Here is a 19,684-nt window from a genome sequence, read left to right as displayed (position 1 = left end):
AGCAATAGCAATATCACTTAGCAATAACACTTACAGCACTCTTGGGGTGGTTTACATATATCAGCATATTGCCTTCAACAATCTGGGTCCTTATTTTACTGACCTGGGAAGGATAGAAGGATAAACCAACCTGAGACCCATTAACATCGAACTCCTAGCTGTGAGCAGAGTTAGCTTGTGATACTACATTCTAACTATTGCACCACCAGGGGTCCTGTAAACCTTTCTGAATTACAGTTAAGGAGACAGCTACCTAATATTGGGAAAGCAACAAAAGAAATGAGGAAAGGACCATCAACAGAGCAAATAGGGTTATTCCAGAGAATAGGATGTACACAGCATATTATAAAAATTTGAAAAGAATATTACAGCGGCAATATCATTGATTGAATCTGTTATGAAACATTTAATTTTGTTTGAAGAAAAATGGAAGAAACTCTTTAATAGAATTATATTAATTATAATTATATATATTAAATTATAAATTAAAGATTTAAAAATTAAATGGTTTATTTAAAAAAATATAATTTTATAATTATATTTTAATTAAATATTAAATACTTTTAATTAAAATAATTAAAATTTAATTATATTAAAGATGATAAAGAGAAGAAAGTCATAATGTGGCCAGTGTAAAGGGAAAACCTTTTATCTGTTGTTTGCTTTGTTTCCTTGTTTTTTATTAAATAATATCAGTTATTCTGTTGATAAATAAGGTTTGGATTGTGATAACATTTTTTCATTATTTACTGATACTCAAATAAGAAAATTTTCAAAACATCTGAAGAATGTGCTTTAGGACAAAAATGTATCGGTATTGGATTATAGCATTTTCCACCCCTTCCAGTTATTTTATAAATAAGCTTCTTTTCCATGGGAACCTGTTTGAACAGATGTTATTCATCTGATTCACTTCTGGATTCTCTGCAGAAAGTTCAAGCAGATAGTGAAAAAGGAGAGATGTAGTGATGATCAGATTATCATGGTGACTGTTGCATAAAATTTTGTTTCTCTAGAAGACTGAAGTTTTAGGGGTCTGACTGCTCCCCACTCAAAAAACAACAATAACAACAGAAGGAATGGAAACAACCAGCTGTGATAATGTATTCAGTTGCTTTCAAGTCCCAATCTCAAAACATGCAATGCAACTATTTCAATGATGCTAAGCAGTTTGGGTTAGATCAATGCTGGGATGGAAGACCACCTGAGAACTTGAAGCTACTATATAATGCTACGTTTATTTCAGAATAAAACAGAATAAAAATTGCCACCGAAGTAAATAAATGAGCAGGCCCAGTCTCTAGGCAAGCAAACACTTTAGGATATCCAACAATCTTTATTATATTTTAATTATGTTACTAATAAATAATGCAAGTTATTATTAAGGATTACGAGTCTAAGGAGGGCATTAATAAAAATGGCATGACTCTGCCCTGAGAGCTAAGCTATTATTAAAGTAAAGGATGGAAATGTTTTTTTTTAACACCCTTAAGTGGAGCTTGAGAGAAAAAAGCATATTTTAAGTTTATTTTAATTCAGACCAGATGGTCTAAACCATGAGGATACTGGTTATATAAAAATAATTTTTCTTTTGTTTAATGGCTTGTGGCTCTGTTGAGGAGGGTCCAAACAATTATTTGACAGGTCTTGAGGTCTAACAAATATTTCTAGAACAGTGGGGACCAAAGCTGGCAAACAACTATGCCTAGATCAATTTCCTACAACAACAAATTCTCAATACTAGCTTGACAGCCTGGTGACCACAGTTCTGAAACAATTGTAAAATTATAGCACAAGCTTCAATATCAAAAGTGTTCAAAGAATACTCACTGACACCAGAGAAATCAAGACATACAAAGCACAATGCAAAGGCAGAACAATGGAGATTCTTATGTCGCAAGTACTTTTTTTTTTATTACTGAGACAGATACGTTTATTTTACAGTCAAGTTTATCTAGGATTATATAAATAAAATATGGCAGATTCTATAGAGGGAGAGCAACTGAAGTGGCAGTATGGGGCACAACAAAGCAATTACCTTTGAAGATACTGTGGCATACAATAATAATAATATCTGTAATCTCAAAGACCAGCCTGGTATAGTGGTTTAAAGATCATGCTGGAAATCGGGAGACTGTGAGTTCTAATCCCAATTTAGGCATAAAGCCAGCTGGGTGACCTTGGGCCCATCACTCTATCTCAGCCTGAAAAAGAATCCAATGGCAAAACAATTCTTAAACAAACAAACAAACTTGCCAAGAATAATGTAGGGACTAATCCACGCAGTCACCAGGAGCCTTTTAGGTTAAATTGCCATTGTTGGAACAATAAAAGATAGTCTCATAGTTCTTGAGATTTTTACTAAATTTAAATCCTTTCAATCAGATATATATTCTTTCTTCTGTCTTCTAAATGCTAATTATCCAAAAAGAATTGTTGTTATATTCTAACAAAAACAAATCTTGGTAAAATATATACAGTACTGATTTCTAGAATATTATCAAATTTGTATATAAAGGCGCAGTGGCTCAATAGTTTAAAAGATGCCACAGAAAGTCTATATTCTGGTGGTTTGAGCCCTATCCCTGAGGGACGGAGTAAGTTCCCATCACTTGCCTCAGCTCCTGACCATCTAGAAGTTCAAAAGCATGTATATACAAATAGATAAACAGGTATCACTTTGGTGGGAAGGTAATCGCGCTTTGTGTTTCACTGAATGCTCTGCACTGTGGTATGATGTAATGCTGGCTACAAAACCATGGAAACTCTTCGGACAACTCTGGCTCAATGGCCTACAAACAAAGGTGAGCACTACCCCATAAAATCACTATGACTAGTGGAATAAAACCTTTATCTTTATCAAATATTTATTTCTAAGGTGCTTAAAGATTTAGTCAACTAATGAACAGTTCAAATTGCTTCATGTAGTTTCTTGTTTTATATATTCTACAAAAAATGGAAATAATGTGCTTCATTGGCTCTTTATATGTATTTGTGGGAAGATAAACCTATTTGTGCTAACTACAAATTATACCTATTTGTGCTAACCCCAAATGCAGCTTTAATGAAATTATGAAATGTCCATCACAATAAACTAGACAAAATGAAAAAAATGCTGCAGTCATATCTCACAATGCATGGTAATTTAATAGAGAACAAGAGACTTATGAGGAAATGAAATTATGAATATATCATTTGAAAAACAGACAATCCGGTTAAATAGATGGGTTCAAAAATTAACAAGCAAGTACTTAGTTTGCTGCTCAAATACTTTCAGTTCAAAATAGTTTCGAGAACTGAAAGAAGCTGATATGACTGAATTCTGATTGCTCATTTTTGAAATATTCAGCCTTTAAAAAGTTTTAAGTTCTATTTTTAATATAAGTAAAGAAAAAATATGATTAATAAAACCTTAAGAGCCAAAGATAATTTTTCCTCAGCTTATTTTATTTTTCCAGGAAGTGTTAAGTTTTCTTGTGATTAATTTTTACATGATATGAATGCAAATTGAGCTCCAACTTATCTCCATTCATTTTCTAGAGTTCTCCAAGAATGTGATCACCGAATGTGTCTGTGTGTATCTTTCTATCTGTCTGTCTGTCTGTCTGTCTGTCTATCATCTATCTATTGTATATGGCTGTCCATCTCACACATTTAACCCTGGGGGTTAACATTCTCTCTTATATACACACATATATAAATCTACAGAAACCATTCCACTTTTGTATCTTTAGTCAGCAAGTATCTACAGAACAGAGATAAGAGAGTGGTCACAGCAGTCCCATAGAAGACCATCTCTTTTGCATATCCTTCAAGGTTACATGTATGCTCAAAGCGGCATGGCTTTGAGCATACATGTTTATTGCTGTGACTGCCATCATGACATTTTTGTGGTAGTCAACCTTTTGCCTAGGTTTGAATTCATTTAATTTACAACAAAGTTTTTTATCTAATTTTTTTTGAAAGTTTTGCAATTGGCTAATTAGTAGGGGTGGAGCAGTGGTGGGATTCAGCTGATTCTCTCTGGATCATGCGAACTGGTAGCGATGACTGCGGGAGGCTCTGCCCACCCACCCGGATGTAAAGCGGCACTACTGCCCATGCGCAGAAGGATGTGCGCATGCGCAGAGGTGGTGTGTGCGAGTGAAGCGAGCGTGCGCACGCATTCACATTTGTGAACTGGTAGGGAAGGTAAATGAATCCCACCTCTGGGATGGAGGCCTGAGTCTCTGAAGAGTCATCAATCAAGCCATACCTCCAGGAAATCTCACAGCTGCCTCACACTCAAAATACAAATTTATTTGCATAACATTTAAATTAAAATCCAGTTAAAATGCTAAGTGACAGGCAACATGACACTTTGTGAATCAAAATTGCTTACTCTCGTTTTGCCCAAGTATAAAATTCCCTCAAATAGGGTTATTCATTTAAAAGCAGGATTCAACTATATTGTTGCTCAGTACTTTTCTCTGTGTCACTTATAACCCATAGAGCTTTTGAAAGAGAACCACGATTTTATTTTGGAAAGAAAAATACAGCCATGGGAGGGGGAAGAGAGAAGGAAACCTTTCATATTTGCAATTCAGATGGGTAATTGGCAAAAAGATGAGTGAAAACAATTCCTGCTGACTTTCAAGTCATTTTACTTAAGATACTTGTTTATTTCTAAGCACAATACCTACCATTTTTCTCCACAGCAAGAAGGTTGGCAAATGTTAAAATAGAGTATTTGGATGATGGTTAACTGTTTAAAAGGCTAAAGCCTACCACATGCCCGCACAGGGAGCATGGAGGAACTGCATGTGTTGTGTTGTTTCTCTATAGCTCCAAAGTAGACAAGAACTGCATTTGCATCTGAAACTCCAGCCTTTTAATTGTGTCAATCTTATTTCAGTTTTTATGTAAAAGCCATGCTTTCAAAAAAACACAACACTTTGTATACAATTGTTAGAAAAAGCACCCTGGGGTTTCAGAGAGATTATTTTCATAGAATACATAGAAAATACACAGCATTGTTTATGAGCTGCGGAGGTGCAGCAGTTAGAATACAGTACTGCAGGCTACTTCTGCTGATCACCGGCTGCCAACAGTTTGGCAGTTCGGGTCTCACCGGCTCAAGGTTGACTCAGTCTTCCATGCTTCCAAGGTCGGCAAAATGAGTACCCAGATTGGGGGGCAATAGGCTGACTCTATAACCCGTTTAGAGAGGGCTGTAAAGCACTGTAAAATGGTATATAAGTCTAAGTGCTATTGCTATTGCTATTGCTATTGCTATTGATTGTGTGGTACAACTATAAACTATCTACAACAAAAGTTTGGGATCGGCTCCTCTTATCATTTGAATTAGAAGTGTTTTTATCTGTACTTTTCAATCTAGATCTTAAAATAGATATAAGACTTAAGAAATGTTCAAGCCAATGATGTGCTGCAGTTGGATTGTACTTGTGAGAGCTCATTGTTAAATTTTGGGGAATTTTGCAATCCAATTAAGAATGCTACTGTTCAGCATCTAGCAATGTAGTGTGGCAGGAGCAATGGAGCTGACAGGGCTGGTTATTAAATCCTTACCACTGGTTCCACTTGTCATGCTCCTGCCTAACTAGAACAATTCTTTGAGGGAGTTCGTTAAATGCTATCAGCAATATTTTTTTCCTCATAATACACAAAAGTGTTTCTTTTTTTTAAATAACTGTCACCTTAAAAACTAAACGTGCTTCTATTTAACGAAGAAAATCAATTCCCTTCTACCTTATAAAAAAGAATCCTTGTGAAAACATAATAATCAGGATTTTTTTTCTCCTATGTGCAAAATGATTTTTAAAAGAACTATAGGCTTTCAATATTCATATTTTTTAAACTAAGAAATAAAAAGAAACTCATAAATACATTGTAGTTTTGCTACAGCAGCAGAATATGCTCCACAAGTTTCTCTTTTCCTAATAATATAATTCCTGCCTCACTTCATATTTTATGATGGTTCCAACTTCCAATCTATGTTGCATATGTTACAAAGCCTTACTTGTTTATTCTTCCTCAACTATTTCTCTTCTGAGCTCTTAAAAAAACATTTTGTTTAAGTTTGAAAATGGCAAATTACAAAAATGCACTAAATGTTCTAAAGGAGAAGAAAATACTTTTGAAGAAATATTTTAATGAAATTCAACCCTCTGTTTTTCCAGCACCATTAGGAAATGCATGGCTTAATGCGCATTTAAATAATTGAGACTTAAATTGTTGCCTATGTCTCAGACAACAGGGATCCTCAACCACCAGGCCACAGCCCACTACCGCGCCATGGCCCATTCAGAACCAGGCTGCATGAGTAGCAGGTGCTTGCACTCACAGCCCCACTCGCACAAGTGGCAGACCCTTGTGCTGGCAGTCACTGGCAGACCCATTTGCATGAGCAGTGGGCCCTTGCGCTGGAAGCACGAATCACATGAGTGGCATGTGCACATGCCTGTCCCTCATGAAACACCATCCCCTCTCCCTCCCCCCATGCCAGGCCGTCAACCCAGACAGGTTGGGGACCGTTGTCCTACAATGAGCTTTCCTTTAATAATAATTTTATTAAGAATTATAACTACAAAAACTATTACAAACCAAAAAAACTAAAAGAATAAAAACAAAAAATAGAAAATGCAGAAAATAAAAAATAAAAAGAGAAATAGAAAAAAGTTAAAAAATAGAGAAATAGGGGGGGGAAAGAAAAACAGGAACACAGTGAAGAAAAATGAAAGAAACGTATGAAATGACTTCTCACCTTCCTCACACATATAAACAATTTTAGCAACTGAGCGTCTTTTTCTAAAATACAAAAATGATCAATTGTTCCTAAATCCTCTCTTATATATATAAACAAGCCCATAAAACCCTCATCATTTCAGTCCTAATGTCAGGAAAAGTCCACTAAAGCCGGGGTCTCCAACCTTGGCAATTTGAAGCCTGGCGGACTTCAAGTTGCCACGGTTGGAGACTCCTGCACTAAAGGTTATCAGAAATAACAACATAGTTATTTTAGCTTTGATCAAATAAACAACTTTATATGTCTTCCTTTCACTTCTAACAATCTTGATCTTTGGTTCCTTCAAATAATGTCACAAAACATAGTTTCTTTTCGTTCCTCACAAAATTCTTCGAAACATTATAAAAAGCCTCTTTTATAAACTTAATAAAGCAAAATCATTCAGATCATTCTGTTAATCAGGATTATGGTGATTATGACGATTGCCTAAAGGGGACTTACGTTGAGATGGCAGAGTTGAAGATTAGGTCTCAGCAGGCCTTTGGGGCCATGGAAAGTTCCAAAGGAAACCACTAGCCTGTGGGTTAGGCCTGTGACCAGAACCGCAGAAGTGGTGCTTGACCACTTTTTTTTTAATCATTTCTGTATTTCTATACTTTATCTGTTGTGTGTCAGCTTCCTCTTATGTAACTAAGTGAAAGGAAAGAAATGTATAAATATCTACCTCACACTGTATTCAGGGTTCCTCTACTTTTAGGGAGGACCCATCTTTATTCAGCTGAATAAACGTCTTTGGTTTATCAAGACAAATTTGGACTCTATCTTTTTATTTTACCGAGTCACACTTGACAACCTGCATAACAATCCTCTTGGTTTGTTGTTTGTATATCCCTTTTACTTATTAAGACATAAGCCAGTTGTCAATTCATAAAGCATCCTTGGCCTGCTCTCGAGTTGCCATAAGAAAGGGGGGATGGGAAACCAACAAAACAATACAGCAGCCAAAGACAGATGCACATTCCAAACTTATCTCTCTCAAGGCTGTATCCCAGGGTTACCCGCAGCAGCCTGAGGGGAGTGATCTCTACAACCCGCAAAATTGCTACGTTGGCAAATGTGATTGATGACACACCCTGAGTGGGAGGGGGGAGCAGGGTAATGATTGGGGCGTAAATTACATAGGGTCAGAGCTGGCTGCACTTGGGAATGTGCCAACATGAAGCTCCTAATAAATAACTGGATTTCTTTTGAAGCTTGGCTCAAGGCTCATGATTTAATTAGGGCATCCATCGGAACCCTGACACCAGTTTCTTTTGTATGTCTAGCGTAACATCTTTTTCCATGCCTTTCTTGTGGCCTGACATTTGTAAATCAACTTTCATCCTTAGACTTGATCTTGTTAAGTAGAACTTATTTCTATTCCATAACGTCTTTTAGATACAGTCTATCTATAGAGGCAGACACTCTTAAAATTAATGTCTGAGTCCACTGTTTAAAATATTTTGCTTCACTGTGTAATTGTAAGTTGAGTTTGAATGTTTGTCTCTTATAATTCTATTTTTAGTTCCTTTTAGTTGTCTCTAATGTCCATTTTTAAATTCTTATTATTATTTTTGCTGTTGTTTTAATAATAATAATAATAATTACAACAACGAGTTGGAAGGGACCTTGAAGGTCTTCTAGTCCAACCCCCTGCCCAGACAGGAATTAAAAACAAAAGCATTTTCCCCAGGGGAAGGATTTGTTGTAATTAATCCCATTTTAAATTTATCTGGATCCTTAGTCCATTTATAACTTTCCAAAATCAAAGTTTTAACCAATCCTTTGATGCTTTGTTTTTAAAAAAACCTTTAAAAAGTTCTTAAAACTTAGTTCACTTAGGACTGAAGGAAACGCACTTAGTGCTATACAATAATAATAATAGCCGTAAAGCAGTTAACAATCGATTTCCAAAAGAAATTGGAAAGGAAGTATGAGAACTTAGCGTCTTTTCAAAGGCACTGACTGCAGTTTGAGAGAGATGATTATTCCCTCATCTCCCAGGACTGTAAATTGTCTTGGGGTCTTCCTTGTGAGGAGAGGACATCTGGAGCATTTGTAGACAAGGATAAGACTTCTCCTTGTCTGGAGAGGAATTATTGAAGAGTCAGTCTACTTGCCAGATTTTCATTCCAGTGAGCTTTGAAAAACAAATCAGACTGAAGTGCGATTAAAGCACACTATTTTAGAAGAAATATGGTTCTATAACAGTAGTTTTTGGCATGGAAGAATCCCAAATGAACTCTTCCATAAAAAGACATCGTTTGCTGCAAAGGTAGTCCATAGCAACATGAGGCTTTACACTTTAATAACAGTACACACGCTGACATAAACATATTACTATACATAATAGGATACTTTATTTATTAAAATAGAACTTTGTTCTATTGTCCAGCATTATGTGTATCACTATGAATCGGTGGTGGGTTTCAAAATTTTTTACTACCGGTTCTGTGGGTCTGGCTTGGTGAACATGGCAAGGGAAGGATACTGTAAAATCTCCATTCCCTCCCCAATCCAGGGGAAAGTTATTGCAAAATCCCCATTTCCTCCCAATTAGCTGGGACTTGGGAAACAGAGAATAGATAGGGGAGGGGCCAGTCAGAATTTTTACTACCGGTTCTCCGAACTACTCAAAATTTCCGCTACTGGTTCCCCAGAACTGGTCAGAACCTGCTGAAACCCACCTCTGCTATGAATGCAATTCCAAATTCAAGCTAGAGCCTATAGCTATAGCCTAGTTGAAGACAGTGATAGGGTTATTAAGATGTTAATGTGTTCACTTAACTTTGGTTATGATATTCACAGATATATTTTTTTAATTTGCATTTATATCCCGCCCTTCTCCGAAGACTCAGGGTGGCTTACACTATGTCAAGCAATAGTCTTCATCCATTTGTATATTATATACAAAGTCAACTTCTTGCCCCCAACAATCTGGGTCCTCATTTTAGCTACCTTATAAAGGATGGAAGGCTGAGTCAACCTTGGGCCTGGTGGGACTAGAACCTGCAGTAATTGCAAGCAGCTGTGTTAATAACAGACTGCATTAGTCTGTTGAGCCACCAGAGCCACCATCGATATCTGTTATTGATGACAGTAGAATACCCTGGTTATTCTACTTTATTCTACTTTGACCGTAGAACTGTAAGTACATAAATATGTCATGAGCCAAACTCTAAGCAGCATAACAGTAGTGGCAAAGAAGGAAAGGGTTTTGGATTCTCTCATACATTGCCTTACCTCACATACCAATTGCAATTGGGACCAGCAATTCCATCACTAAGTAACGCAGTCATAAAGTGAAATGTCACAAGACCATACTAACTTACAATGTCAGTTCTGGCTGCAGTCATTAAGTGAATCGCCCACGTACATGGTGATATCATATGATATCATATGATATCATTGCAATCATATGATATCATAGCATGATATCATATGATTGCAACTTGCAACTTTCTGCTGTTTTCCCTACTGAATTTAATTGTTGGAAGCCAGCTATGAAAATTGCAATTGCTGATTGTGTAACCCAGTGTTGTGACTATTGCAAATATGTGTCAATCATGATCATCCTTGATGCTTCAAAAAGTGCAAGTTTGAGGGAGAGCTCTAAACCTCTTTTTTCACTGCCTTTGTAACTTTGAATGGTCTCTGAATACGTGGTTAGTAAGTGAGGACTACAAATAAAATTTAAGAATGTGAACAAATTTGACTGGTTTGAGATGACAAACCAATTTAATAAATGCCCCTATTGCCAAATACTACTCCTATTTTGGATGCCTTAATATTTCCAGGAAAATCAGGTCATTCTAATACTTTTTGTTTCTTGCTTATAATGTGATATAAAAATTAAAAATTTAAAAGTATTTAATGAATATAAGAAATTTGTTTATTGTTGATAATAAAATGAGAAATAGAAAATCAATATATGTAGAAGAAGGAGTGGCAAAACCTGGGGGGTGGAGTTCAAAGAAGGGATTCTCCCTGGAGTCCCTATGTAGCCATATGTGGACTAAGATCAACCCCTATCCAATTCCAAGCAGGTGCTACCTTCTCTGGATAAGAGAAAGGAAATCTGGACTACTGTCCACAGGCTGTTAGCAATAAATCAGTTTAATTGGACTTTCACATGAGGACCTGGTCTTTTGCACCTAACATTGTATACCATCCTTTTCTTTCTCTTTCATTGTAATGGATTTGGGTCATATACCTGCACTGCCACATGAGGATAAGCCAAGTATAAAGATAAGGGTTAGGGTTAGGATAAGAGTAAGAGTAAGTGTAAGTGTAAGAGTAAGGGTGAGGGAAAGGGAAAGGGAAAGGGAAAGGGTAAGCATAAGGAGTGGTAGTTGTTTAAGCTACAGAAGATGCCATTAGGTTTCTTATCACTATTTACAAATATTTATTTCTTGTCAACTTCCATCTTTAATTGCAAAAAGAAGTGAACTAGATGTCTATGCCTATATGCAAATGGATACATATGGATTCATTTCAGATTAAAGCAGCTCCTTTCCTCTGAAGTTATTCTGAAGTCCTATTGATATTTTATATTTGTTCTCACTTGCGTTTCTTCAAGTGTCTCATCAACTCACATAGTTGTATATTTCCTTTAGCTATCATGCACTCTTTATTCCCATTTGACCCAGGAAGGGGTGAGAACAGTTAAAAAAAATGAAAAGGCAAAGGGAAAAATAAGGTAAGAGAGTGTTATTCGAGGAAACAGATCTCTTTCACTCTTCCTTCCCCCTCCACATAATTCTCAGCAGACGGAACTTATAAAAATAATAATAAACAGTTCATTAAATTTTATGCCACCCGACTTCCAGCAACTTCAGATGAATTACATAATTCAGAGGGATCTAAGTTGTTTATACATTAATCATTGCAATCAAATTGATAAAACCCTGCCTTCAGTTCTAATATTTTTTTAAAAAGAAAAATATTCCACAGTATATTGTACCAAAGACAGCTCTTCACTTCCGTTGCATAAAAGTTTTCCATTTTCGGAGCAGTCTTGACAAATGACTGTCTTGTGAATGAAAGAGAAAGAATGCTAACTTTATCTCCTGTTTCCACAGTGCCTTTTAGATAACCCCTTTTGTTTCATGTTCAGAGCTTGCTGTCTACACACGCCTCAGAGTCTCAGCTGAACAATACCTCAGACTTTTAGCTGACATTTCAGCCTGAGCCCATGTCAAACACACGCAGGGAGAGAGCCTTGATGTATTAAGAAGTTTCAGCATATTAGCATTATTTCAAAACACTTCAAGCACTAAAGAAGAACAGGCTTCTAGCAAAGTATTTGGGTGTGTGGAGATTTTTAAATGTACAAGCACAAGCATTAAATTCAGAAATAATGAATCAAATTAATCACTGGAATGTGCCAATAGTAAATTTAGCTACAATGCAGTCTTTTGCAAGCTGGAAGTCATAGATGTGGAGCATGTCTTTACAAGGTCTATGGAGGATGTTCACAAATACTAGACAAATGCATTTTATGTATTTTAAGTGTATTTTTTTTAAAAAAGAAAAGAAACCAGAATGTATACAGAGAGACAGGCAATTGGATTATTATTTAAAATTTTATGAGCTGCTTTCTTCTTGAAATTATCCCCCAATGTCTATAGTAAACATAAAAAACCCACAAAAGCATTGCACAATATAAATACAATGAATATTAAAGAATATTTGTGTTGACAGCTTCCCTCCCTCCCATCTTTGTTTTTCTGCCAGGCAGATGCTAAAGGCTTATAGCCCTGGGTGCCACAGAACAAAGCTGGAGTGCAATGAGACTAACCGGTTTTTTTTTAAACTAACCATTTATGACCCAGCAGTAAAAGGGAGTTGATGGCTTCCATCTGCTTTATGCATTCAAGCAGACACTTGTTGGACATGTTTTTGGTTGGATTCAATGATCTCAATGGACCTTTCCGAATTCATGAGTCAATAATGGAAGGCAATCGAGGAATAGATACATAAATAAAGCCACCCAGAGTCACTTTTATGAGTGATAGTAGCATATAAATTTAATAATTAAATAGATCATGCTATCTTATTTCTCATTAAGATATATATACACCCTTATTTCTATTATAGTCTCACTTTCAGTTGTTTATAGGAAGCTGGCCTACATGGGTCAGATCCTAGGTTTGTTGATGAGTATCCATCTGACAATATGTTTGATTATTACTAGAACCAGACATATAGTTCATATTTAAAAAAATATTGTTACAGAAACTAAGTATTTCACTGGAAAACATAATTTGAACACATTTCTAAGAAGCCAGTCCTATCAATGAGGATTTTCTTAACTTCATTTTTATTAATTAAAGATCTCAGACATATAAATGTCTTTAAAAATAAGATAAGAAGGTAATTATTGAAAAATAATAAACATGGGAGAAAATAAAGTTAATAGATTTTTCTGTTTCTACCTGTTACAGACATCGGCTTCAGATGAAATCTTTGCAACAGAAGTTGTGAATAATTTTAATTCTGTATTTTTACAGAACACAAGATTGCTTATTATCCCAACCAAGCAGATTACACATATACTTAGAAGAGACATACGCTGAGCATGAATGTGTCACTATATTGTATCAAATGAAAAATCTGTACATTTATATGTAATCTTAATATTCAAATATAATCTAAGTTATTCATCCACAACTTTAAAAACTAATCTACTGTCACCTTAAAAACGAATGCCTAAGTTTGCATCAATCTGCCCTCCCTTTTTTAAAAAAAAAAACATGTTAGGACAATTTACATTTTACATTAGTTTCACTGATTGCACCCAGACTCTCAGCAAACCACTGAAAATACATTCTTAGACTACTATCTATCCCTACAAAATCTCTTGTGTCTTCTTGATGTTTGTAATCTTCAACTGGGCGAAACACTGTATCACGGAGCAATACTTTATCAACAAACGTACCTCGGGTTACAGAACGTTGGACTCATTATTTCATGTGAATGAAATTTGGAGAAATGGAGGGAGGCAGGAAGGGAAGTTTCATATGCTCATTGCCACTTTTCCACAAGGAAATTCAATGGGGAAAACACCAGAAGTTGCTCCTACTCCCAATGATAGTTACCCCACCCATGGTCACTCTGTTTTTCTGATTAAGTAAGGAAATATGTATGAAATGATGACCCAAAGGATCACAGATTCTCTAGTGTCCAATAAAAGTACAATTGTGGATGGCTGCACCTTAAGGTCCCTGCAGCAACATTCTAAGAAAAAAATGGTGTAACTCTTAATATGTAAAGCACCATTTTCAGTCATAAGAAACTTGTTACTTTTCAGACCTCTTTATCTTAAAATGATTGATATTTCTGCCCAAGATACATTGGCCAGCATCAAGATACATTGTCCCTTTCCCTATGCTCTATTGTATTGATGTGCTTTATTGTTTTGTTTTTATTTTTAAAAACATATTTAATAGAAGTTAATAAACCGCCCACAAATCCACCTAACTCATTATCTCATTATTATACTCATCTTTTGCTAGCCACCATCATTATAGTTTTTCACTAACACAAGAAATTATGCACTGTGTAAAAGAATTTTTCCCTTTCTTTTTTACGTTATCTGAAATTTAACTTGTTCCTTCAGCCACTGAATTATTTGTTTTCTGTTTCTTGGTGAATAAAATGAGATATTACAGCCAGTTGTCTGAGAACCATTTACTTGTATGGGTGATGGATTAGATGATGGATTCTAACAGACAACATTGATTGGAAATGTATGGAAACCCATCAACTCTACTGAAAACTGTTGATTTTCTCATTGAAATTCATGTTGTCTTACTAGAGAATAATTTGATTTTTCACTGAGTCATATAGTTGAAATGTGATGTCAGGTCTAGCCCTAGATATGCTTTCTAATAGCTCTGATGGCCGTGCTTGCTTATTAATTTTTATGATTTATTTACTGTCTTTCTATTTGCAGAACTGCTGAGGCTCTTTAAGTGCCCTGTAAATGGCTGGCTTCCAGTCAGCTCTCAATTGAACTGAGCTGTACCACAAAACCTTGGGTTACAAAAAGAATCTAGCACTATGCTTTGGCTTGGCACGTTCAGTTCTTCTATTGCCAACTACTGCCAATAACTATTTGGAAATGTGACCAAAAGAAAACAAAAACCCGAGTCCAGAGAAAGAGGACTCTCCTGCTGAAAGTTACAAAGTCTAGGGTTGCCATTTAGTTAGAGCTAACGGATATTTTCTTCACAGCTTTCTAAGTTATTTAACATACAATTTTCCCATGTTGCTTTTTGCTAATACCACTCAAGCGAATAAAAACGGTTTCATTTTGGAAACATGCCTTACAATTATCCACATACCAGGTATCAAAGTTACCCAGCACAGATACTAACATATTGCAATGTTAACATCTGTTTATTTAAATTTTTATATTAACTCTGTAGTGGTTAAGGTGGTGGCCTAGAAATCAGGAGACTGTGTCTTCTAGTTCCATTTTAGGCATAAAAGTCAGCTGAGGACTTTTGACCCAATCACTCTCTTTAGTCCAACCCACCTGAAAAGGATTGTTGTTGTGAAAAAAAACAGGGGGAGGAAGGAATATTAGTTATGTACTCCACTCTGCCTTATTTATAAAGTAATAAAGATGGGAGGGGAAAAATAATAAATAAATTAATAAATTTTTTGCAATGGGGAGTTCTTTTTAATACTGTTTGTTATAACACATGGTTATGGTTACAACTCCTAGCAGGAGTTTGAGTTTGGCAATTAATAAATCAATCAATCAACCCATACTTACAATTGATCTGATGAGGTTCTCTTTTGCCAGTTTCAAGGAGGTTTTATAGCAATTTGCCAGATCTTCTTTATGGATGTCACTAATATGTCCTCGAGCTATAGGTCCCACAGTGTGAATGACATCTGCAAAGAATAAAACAATAAGTATCAAAACTTGAATAAAATTGTACAAAATGTCAAAGGCAAATTGGTAAATCAGCAGTTGGACTCCGATCATGAGGATTTTTCCTGATTAATGACAATGACCCTGATCTTATGAGTCGGATGAGGTAAGATGTAGATATGAAGTAAAGAAACAAACTCTTCCAAGTCCTGTAGTGGGTGTACCTTCTAAAGCAGGGGTGTCAAACTCACATCGTCACGGTGGCATCATGTGATGTATTGGGACTTCCCCCCTTTGCTAAACTGGGTATTGGCGTGGCCAGCACATGACGAATCCAGCCGGTGCGCTGGGAGTTTGACCACCCTGTTCTAAAGTAATGATTACTTTGAAAAGAATCCTTTTCTCTTGGAGAACCAGGAAGTAATTGCTGTCTGGCTCATCTACAAAGACAAAGGAACGCCCTTAGGACTCAGCATTTAGAAGAAGAATGCTGATTGGAGAAAAGCAGCTCAGAAATCCCCTCCCCTCAAAAAAAAAAAAAGAAAACAGGTTAGGAAAAGTGAAGAGTCTGGAGAAAGAAAACTGGGGGTCAGGATACCATGCCTTGTTCCCACAATACAATCAACGCAGTCACTACTAATCAAGTCAAACCTTCTTACTAGTGATTCTGGCAGCGCACAACCACATTAGCTAAGTTAAAATATATATATATATATTTTGGGAACACAATCCTCGTCCTCCTCTCCAGAGTATCAGATGACAGTGTTAAACTATCCCATAAACTCTTGTACCTGAAAAGTATTGGCAAAGCCCTGTGACATCACAATCTGGTTTGTTCATTGCAACCTATCAGCGCTTAAGGGCTATGTTCAGTGCTGTCAGGCCACAGCAATGAATTTTGTAAGAAAAAAACCTTATTTTTTCAGCTGTTTTTATTCTCCACTCCCTTTGACCGAGTCCACATGCTGTGGGAAACAGGATCCATCAACTGCATTTGGCCAGGTTCTCTCAAACATGCCAAGCTCTCCCAAGGATGCTGAAACAGCATTTCAATTCTGCCATTTTCTTTGTAGATTAGCAAACACAAAGATTTAAATAACTGTCAAAGGGAAATATCTACCAGGGAATTTGTTTTGTCAGTAAACTCCATGGACCTGGTAAAATCAAACATGAAAGGATTTACACAGCCAAACATTCTGACAGCTGTAAACATCATACCGAGAAGCACATGAAAAGGAAATAATCAACTTTCTCTTTTAATCATAGTTATTTCCCCTAGATATAAGGTAGAAGGGGTGAACTATTTGGCTGAAGAATTACACCTAGTGTAATTAGGAGCATCGCTATTTAATACTATTTCCAGTAACTGAAATTTGAATTTAACACTTAGGGTTTGCCAGATGACAAGAAGAATGACAACACATGATTGAAATAAGTTTTCATGCTGGTTTTACCCCTTTGAGCTGACTCACACATATGCATTTTAGGCAGTCCAATAATAAATGGAGATTTATTGCCAGTAGAACAAATTCAAAAATGAGTGGAGAGAAGTCTCCGTTTCTGCATGCCATTACTTCTCATTATCATATTTACCGTATTTGAAGGTAACATCAGACACAGTGGACTGTGTAAGGCAACACATCTGTGTGTGCTAGGTTTAAGTCCTGGGTTGTTGTTTTTTAAAAATGCAAATATTTTTATAGCTGAAGCCGACACAGTGCCTTAATCAGAGAAAGTTCACTTTATTCTGCCAACTCCTGAAATGCCATATAATGTGGTCACAGTAGGACTTCCTCTTCAGCTCTAAATACTTATTGCCAAAAAATGCTGCAGGAGCAGCAATCAGATTTGACACTTGATTGCCAAACCTAGGCCAGCAGTATTACTATATCAGTCATAATTAACAATGTCCAAATCCTAAAAGAAAGTATCAGAGCAAAAAAACCAGGCCTACTCATCATTAAACATCTGCTTTGCCTATAAGAAACATGATGCTTTAAGAGGCCATTTCTTTGTGCTGTTGATAAATGTTTTGCAAATTAGAGTTAAATGATCAGCTGGGTATATTCCTATAATTTTGATGTTGCATTTTCCTAATAGATAAGTGATTTTAAAAACCCTGTTATTTTACAGAGCATTTCCTCTAGTTAAAAGACTCTTATCCTTCATGCAGGGAACATTAAAAGTTTTAACTAGAATTTCTGCTTGCCAAATACCTTCAGAGACAAATATGACTTTTAGAGCAATCTGATTACTATAAAATGTTAGTTTTCCTAAAATGGTGCAGTTGGCATTTAAGTACAAGACAGCACTATCCAATTTTTTTCTCTAATGGAATAAATATTGCACATAAAAGACTGGCAAAATGCAGTGTCTAGAATGCTTTAGAGACTTTGAGACTGTAGTGTAAAAAAGACAGAGGCGTTTTCAAAATAAATTCATTCATTTATGAAAGAGGAGGAAACACATCAAGAATTGTGGGCCTGGTTTAGATTACTACTTTGACAAACAGGCTAAAGATGGGCTAGAGACACGGCTCTTTTAAAGCAGCAGTCAATTAGGATATGAATCCTCTCCCTTTCTGTTCCCAACCCAAAAGCTGGGAGCCATACGGGAAACATATGCTACCAAGACTGTTCCAAAATCTTTCAAAGAATGCTAACATACAGAGTGATATAAAATGGCTGTGAGAGCTTATGTTTTAGCAATAAAAGAGATAATGTTCTAACATATAAGCAGACTGATTTTTTAAGATTAAAAACAAATATAACACTAAAGGAAGGCAAGAGAAGGGGAAGGCAGAAAGAAAGAGAAAAGAATGAGAAAGCAAAGAACTTTAGGGAACTATAGTAAGTCTGTTCTCAATAATGCTTTTGATAACTGAGGGAAACATCGGAGTAAAGTTTAAAATCAAATCTAATTTATGTAAAACTACAAACATGGATGAAGAGAGAAGAGCCTCAAGCCTCAAATTCCAAACTCTTGGTCAACTTTAGAACAATTTCTAAAACTTACCTTTAAACAAAAAGAGAAAAGTAAAATATGCAGCACAAAAGCTGTTCTGAGTATGTTAGAGGTCACTTTAGAGAAGATAAAATGCCACACTAATGGCTCTCAGTGTTGGTTCTGAGATACAGTCTGGGAGTATAAAGGACAATCATCCAAATCGACTTATGGAAAACAGAAGGCATGAACAGAAAGCAAATATTTAAGTTAATATATTTATGTACTACTCCAGCCTTCTTCAGAAGTGAGGTTTTAAGATTCATGAGGCATCTGAACTCAAGTCAATTTGCACTGAATTCAACCACGAATCACACTAGCTATCCATAGTTAAAACAGATTCAAAGGACAATTCCATATTTGGTGGCTTTTTATTCCTATAGCAAAGGAAGAAAGGTGGCACGTATTATGGAGACACATTGCTATTGGATCTAAGAGTAGCATAAGCAATCTACTACCCATAATAGTTATCATCCTGGTATACAGGTATAAGTAAATTCTTACCCATAAAAGTAGCATGTAAAATTTAACTTATAAATTCTACAGAACAACTCTATTTGAAATCATGAAAGAGTAATTAAAAACAAAAACAAAATAAATGTGTGTTAAAAGTTAAAAGAAATGGCCAGGCATGTAATTCTTCAAAGTGAAAATAAACAATTACGTTACTAGATAAAGTATAAAGTGGTTTCAGTTTGTAGACAACAGCATAATTAAGTGAAGCACTATCCCTGCAAATAGGAGAGGGTTCACATGAGACATGTTTGCTATTTTCATTCATATATTGATATTGATTGTTTCCTGATGGCTTATTTGTACCCTATGACTATCATTAAGTGTTGTACCTTAGAATTCTTGATGAATGTATCTTTTCCTTTATGTACACTGAGATGCACCAAGACAAATTCCTTGTGTGTCCAATCACACTTGGCCAATAAAAAATTCTATTCTATCCTATCCTGTCCTGTCCTGTCCTGTCCTCTGCAGCCATGTGCTGCCTTTTGTGATAA

At 35.9% G+C, this 19,684-nt stretch overlaps 1 protein-coding gene across 1 annotated transcript in view; it reads right to left on the bottom strand.

Moving 5' to 3' along the window:
* MACROD2 (mono-ADP ribosylhydrolase 2) overlaps window positions 1-19,684 on the bottom strand; it is a 1,239,845-nt gene that overhangs the window by 673,260 nt on the left and 546,901 nt on the right. The window contains exon 5 of the mRNA XM_058180509.1: window positions 15,570-15,691. Within this exon, the coding sequence (XP_058036492.1) occupies window positions 15,570-15,691 (122 nt within the window). The remainder of the gene's footprint in view (window positions 1-15,569; window positions 15,692-19,684) is intronic.

The sequence above is a fragment of the Ahaetulla prasina genome, chromosome 1 (genome assembly GCF_028640845.1).
Source record: "Ahaetulla prasina isolate Xishuangbanna chromosome 1, ASM2864084v1, whole genome shotgun sequence".
NCBI lineage: Eukaryota > Metazoa > Chordata > Lepidosauria > Squamata > Colubridae > Ahaetulla > Ahaetulla prasina.
Note: the sequence above shows the minus strand (reverse complement) of the source record. Positions and strands in the feature narration are given on the sequence as shown.